Source organism: Helianthus annuus, chromosome 17 (assembly GCF_002127325.2).
Source record: "Helianthus annuus cultivar XRQ/B chromosome 17, HanXRQr2.0-SUNRISE, whole genome shotgun sequence".
NCBI classification, from domain to species: domain Eukaryota; kingdom Viridiplantae; phylum Streptophyta; class Magnoliopsida; order Asterales; family Asteraceae; genus Helianthus; species Helianthus annuus.
Genome location: NC_035449.2, coordinates 52,020,760 through 52,026,918, shown reverse-complemented (window position 1 = coordinate 52,026,918; position 6,159 = coordinate 52,020,760). Strand labels below are relative to the sequence as shown.

Genomic DNA, 6,159 nt, shown 5'->3' with positions numbered 1-6,159 from the left:
ACATCGTCTTTCAAAATAGACAATGACAAAAAGGATAATAAAGAACAATATATTGATCACGAAAAATTCACTTTAAATGACGACAAAGACAACTTCAATGACATGTATAATGATTTAGAGACTAATATTGGTGATGATGAGCAAGAAAAATTAAGAAAATTACTTGAAGATGAGGAAAAACCGTTATATGCTGGTTGTAAGAAATACTCGAAACTAAGTGCTGTTTTGAGATTGTCTACCCTAAAGTCAACACACGTATGGAGTGATAAGAGTTTCACAGATCTATTAGTGTTATTAAATGACATGCTTCCAGAAGGCAGTGAGTTACCACTTTCGTTATACCAAGCAAAAAAAATGATGTGCCCGATGGGATTGGAAGTTGAAAGAATACATGCATGTCCAAATGATTGTATGTTGTATAGAAACGAGTTCAAAAATGATCATACATGTTTTAACTGTGGCGCATCAAGGTATAAGCGTAAAAGCAATACAGATGAAGTTGACGATGATGTGACAAAAAAATGGACCATCAGCTAAAATGTTGTGGTATTTTCCTATTATACCAAGACTGAAACGATTATTTGCAAACGAGAAGGAACCAAAATTGTTGCGTTGGCATTCAGATGACCGTATAAATGATGGAAAACTAAGACATGTGGCAGATTCACCTCAGTGGAGAACTATTGATTATATGTATCCTGATTTTGGTAACGAGATCAGAAACATACGGGTTGGGCTTAGTTCGAACGAGATCAACCCTTTTGGAAACATGAGTAGTCGTCATAGTACGTGGCCGGTTCTTCTTTGCATCTATAACCTTCCACCGTGGTTATGCATGAAAAAAAATACATAATGATGTCGTTGTTGATTCAAGGTCCGAAACATCCTGGTAATGTCATTGATGTTTATTTGTCTCCACTGATAGATGACCTTAAAACTCTATGGAACCCAGGTGTTAACGTGTATGATTCTTATAAGAAAGAATATTTTGATTTGCGTGCCATGATATTTTGCACCATCAGTGATTTTCCAGCGTATGGTAATTTGTCAGGATATAGTACGAAAGGTAGACTAGCTTGTCCTATTTGTGAAGATGACACAAGTTCAATATGGTTAAGTAATTGTAGAAAAACTGTGTACATGGGACATCGAAGATTCCTTCCGGAAAATCACGATTATCGGAACAGAACAGTGGAGTTTGATGGAAAAATTGAACATGGAAAAGTAAGGGAAGAATTTGATGCATTTTCACGAGTAAGAAATTTAAATGTCGTGTTGGGGAAAAAAACCCAGGGGAAGAAAACAAAAGGGAAAAAAACAAAAGGGAAAAAAACAAAGGGGAAAAAAACTCATCCTGAACCATCCAACATTTGGAAAAAAAAGTCTGTCTTTTGGGATTTGCCTTACTAGGAGCATTTACAAGTTAGACACTGCTTAGATGTCATGCATATTGAGAAAAATGTATGTGAAAGCCTGCTTGGATTATTGTTAAACATTCCCGGGAAAACTAAAGATGGGATCAATGTCCGTAAAGACATGCAAGAAATGGGAATACGTGAAGGGCTTCATCCTGTTCCGCACCCTAAAGGTTTTTTTCTACCACCAGCATACTACACAATGTCAAACAAGGAAAAAAGAATGTTTTGTGAATGTTTACACGGTATTAAAGTTCCATCCAGCTATTCAGCAAACATTAAAAGGTTGGTGTCATTGAAAGATTCTAAATTGCTTGGTATGAAGTCTCATGATTGTCATGTTTTGATGACACATATGATTCCTATTGCAATCCGTGGATCATTACCAGATAAAATCCGACATACAATCACAAAGCTTTGTTTGTTTTTCAACACAATTCATTCGAAAGTAATTGATCCACAATCACTTGAAAGTTTGCAAAAAGAAATAATCGTCACGCTCTGTGAACTTGAGATGTATTTTCCGCCGTCGTTTTTTGATGTGATGGTTCACCTGGTAATCCATATTGTAAGAGAAATTCAGGCTTGTGGTCCTGTATTTCTACGCTACATGTACCCTTTTGAAAGATACATGGGTTTCTTAAAAGGTTATGTAAAAGAGTCCTAAACTTAGAAAGAGCATAACTTAGAAAGAGCATAACTTAGACTACGAATTGAATTACGGCACCCATAAACATCAAAAGAAAATATCTAGATGAGCCGATTTATCTAGCAAATAGCCGAAGGTGCCCAATTTAACTCAACTTATGATTTCCCTATGGTTTTAGCTTTTCGAACATTTTAATTATTCATAGATGCTCTTGTTATTCCCAATCAGACGGCTTGGTAACAGATCGTTTCTTTCAAAGCGCTCCCCATTCGTTCCGCATGCAACAATCCAATTAGTTCTCCAGGCGAAAAAACATTAGACATTTTATCTTCTGAAACCAACACTTTTTATGTTATTTGACGTATAATAATTTCTATATGCCTATTATGTATCTGTACCCCCTGGGAACGATAAACCTTTTGGACCTTGTTAACCAAAGAGATACGACTTTACACTATAGTTAGCTTAGCACCAATAAAAAATGCCTAAGGAATTCCAAGAATTCTTGTTATGCATTTGTTCCAAACCTTGATCCTCTTTTCAAGATTTTATCGATATTGAATCAATCAAACGCACTTCTAATACATGTTCCACTTTTGGAAGACCTTGTATTATGTCACCAGGTTTCCCTTTTAATTGTAAAATAGGCAAATCATTGGTTGTCTTAATTTATGTCTTTATTATTATTTTTTTAGCTTCAGTATTTATTAGGTAGTTTGTAAATTTAAAAATTTGGCAAATCATGTTAACTTTAAAATTTCATATACAAAGAAACCTCATATTATGTTGAGTTCATTATACAGATAGTTTCGCACTATGTTAACACAAAGATCTTTATCAATTAGCATGTTTCTAACAAAGATGTTTTGAAAAAAACATGGTACCGGTTTTATGTTTAGTTCATGGTATTTATCTTTTATTAGCGAAGTTTGATCGTTTGTTAGCGTGACGCTTATTAACTCTTCGATTTTATTAGTAGTGTTTAACTCTTTTGAAAAGTAGCATGAGAAGATATCAAACAATGATTTTCAAAAGAAGGTTGTAAAACATGAATTTCTTGAAAAAATTGTTTTAGTTTAAAATCGTTAGTTTTAGACTTACCTTCTTCTTGGTTTGGTTCATGCGTGAGTTTTTCGTTTTGTTGCTCTTCTATTTTTACCTCTTCGATTATTACCTCTTTAGTACAAATCACCTCTTCCTTTTCTCGATGTCTCTTAATTAAGAGTTCTAGATTTTTGAGAATTTGTATTACACGTTCGGCTTCGGGATTGATTGTTGGTGGTGTGTCATAGGTTTCAAACGGATTGGCATCCCAGTCAAAGTTTGACTTTGGGAGCTCAAACCTTGGTTCTTCATAAGTGGTCTATGAAGAACTTGGCGTGGTGTATGAGGTAAATGGTTTGAAAAGGTAACAATGTTGTACCGAATGGGATTCACCGCAAATGCTACAATAAAGTTCCTCATAATCATCCTTAATATAGTAGGTGTAGTCTTCTGAGTAGTAATCCATTGTTTTGGAAGATACCCAGAAGAATAACGAGCCTCAGGATCAGAAAACAGAAGTTAAAAATTTAACAGATTGTTGACCACGGCCCCGCGCTGAACTGGCACGGCCCCGTGGGCAATTCTGTATCTGGGCGTTTGAAAAAGTTTGTAAGAAAAATTGCAGCATGGGGGCATGTCCCAGTAACACAACCCTGTGTTAAACCTACTGTAAATAAAAAAACTTTTGAAAACGGGCGCACAGTTTTGAAAAATGTTAGAATTTGATTAGGCCGCTAATTTTAAGATTTCTCAAAATCCTTGTGTCCCCGGCAACAGCGCCAAAAACTTGACGTGCGTGTGTGTGTATATATTTTTGAGATATATTTTAACTATTTTTACTCACAAATTTATGTTTTAAATTTATAAAACACGATATACTACTATCACTCTACACACACGTTAGGGCAAGTGCACCCATCGTAGACGTAGTATAGTGATGACAAGATACCGAGGTCGTCCAAGGACACAAGAGCTTTTAATACCGGCTTATTGTTAACGTCTAATCTAACCAAACTTTGATAAAAAAGTTTTAAAGCTATAAAAAGAAAAAAAATATTAAAAGCAAAAATAAAATATAAGGAAAAAACAAATAGACAAGAAGGAATCACTTGGTTCCAACTCCTCTTTTATGTATTCTTTAATGATTTCCGCACTTTGGGCATTTTAAGAGATTATCTTTAAATTATAGTAGTAGGCCCCCTTCCTGGCAGCGTTACCCTCAACCTATTGGTCTGAGTCAGCAGGGATACAGTCTCGCAAGGTCGGATTATTGAAAGATAATTAAGTAAGTTATTAATGTGAAAAGTGGTAGGCCCCCTTCTAGGCAGCGTTACCGTTAACCCTTTGGTCTGAGTCAGCAGGGATACAGTCATCGCAAGGTTGGTTTAAAGTTTTAATTGTAGTTTATAAATAAGGGATTCAAGCGGTTTCTTACTCTCAGTCGGACCAGTCATTCCTAGCTATTCCATGGAGTAGTACTAAGTTTGAACCAGGTTCTCGCAGGATCTATACACTGAACGAGACATAGAATTACCCAACCACCTTTCTAACCCCCTTCCAAGTAGTTAACGCGCTTTATATAGACCATAAAGACACGAACAACATATGAAGAATGGTTAGATAAATTCGCCTTTAATATAAAAAAACTAGTTATTAAAGTCATTAATACATACCCAATTAAGAAAGGAGCCAAAGATTGGAAATCAAAAAGAAATACATTAAACATTTGTCTTCACCAAGTGATGTAAGAGTTTAGCCAAGCATGACCTTTGTTTGACATGAACACTTACGATCGATCTTGGATCCCGAGACTACTACACACTCTAAATGATGGAAGATGGATGATGGTGGTGGATGATGGTGTTGTAGTGGAGGTGGAGTGGTGGCAAGTGTGAGAGAAGTGGTTTGCCAAGCGATGAATTGGAATAAAACCAAGCACCCCTATTTATAGCTGAAAATTAGACGTCCAACACGGCCCGTGCCTGCCTAGCATGGCCGCAGGGCCTTCAGTCTCTCTCCTCTTTATTAACTACAGTGTTGGACTTTGTACTAATACGGCCCCGTGTGTCAACGGCACGGCGCCAATGTACTTGTTGTACTATCTCAGATTCTGTAAATCTTAGAGGTGACAACGACCCATGTTGCCTTAGCACGCCCCGTGTTGAGTTCCTGATTTGTCTTTTTTTGTTGTCTTTTTCTTCTGCAGAGAATTCTCACTGGGCACGACCCATGCCTAGCGGGCACGGCTCCGTGCCAAAGCTTCTGATCTTGTTATTTCCTTGGTTTGGATGTGGATGGGGGCTTGGCGAGTTGTGTCAATCCTCCTTCATTGTATTTTATGTTGGGTTTTGCTGTTATTTTGCTTCTTTCATGCATTTAAGCTCTTTTGACCTTGTTAATTAAAAAGGAACAAAGAAACGAGTTTTTTCCAACATTAGTACTGAAAAAGGGTTGATTTTGCACCGTATGATATAATTTATATGCTGTATTTTAAGCACATCACTGAGGAATTAACAAAGTTGTTGAAGCAGCCGAAGATTCTCACGTGAAAATAAACCTCCATGGACGTCCTTTTCTTTTTTGTTAAACTTCCATGGATGTCCTTTTCTTCTTTGTTTTGTGAACTGTTACGCTCTTTTTTATTCATCTTATTCTTTTTTGAGACTTCCCAAAGGAGTATCATTACAAAATTCCTAATTTTAATTGGATGTCCATCAAGGTCCATCAAGAGGAAGAATATCAAAAGCAAAGGTGTAATATTTCTGTCTTTTTCTTATTACCCATTTTAATTGCATTATGAAATGTGAACATTTGACGTGAAGTTACAAAATTTGTATTAGTTTTAAAATTCCAAAGTTTGACTTTTCTGTTTTTTACATATGTAAAACACATAAAAATATGAGCTGAAGCAACCGCTAGTTGTTTGATTCCGGTTCATATTTTTCTTTGTTTATAGATGTCCGTTCGAGACCTTCATCTTTTATTGTATATTGATTCAATTAACTGATTTCAAGTGACGGTGGTGGTCACATTTATAAATATAATGTATAT

The 6,159-nt window shown here is 36.0% G+C and overlaps 1 protein-coding gene across 1 annotated transcript; it reads left to right on the top strand.

Moving 5' to 3' along the window:
• Positions 1-538: 538 nt before the first annotated feature.
• On the top strand, positions 539-2,082 carry LOC118488833. The gene is made up of 3 exons (XM_035986216.1): positions 539-785; positions 875-1,254; positions 1,411-2,082. Exons 1-3 carry the CDS (start codon positions 539-541, stop codon positions 2,080-2,082), a joined length of 1,299 nt encoding a protein of 432 aa, XP_035842109.1.
• The last annotated feature ends 4,077 nt before the right edge of the window (positions 2,083-6,159 follow it).

Bases quoted from the DNA above. Each gene is read 5' to 3' on its own strand.
- LOC118488833 (XM_035986216.1), top strand. From the start codon at position 539: ATGTTGTGGTATTTTCCTATTATACCAAGACTGAAACGATTATTTGCA. The intron at 786-874 runs GTACGTGGCCGG...TGTTGATTCAAG, and splicing joins AAACATGAGTAGTCGTCATA to GTCCGAAACATCCTGGTAAT. The intron at 1,255-1,410 runs GTAAGAAATTTA...TTGCCTTACTAG, and splicing joins AATTTGATGCATTTTCACGA to GAGCATTTACAAGTTAGACA.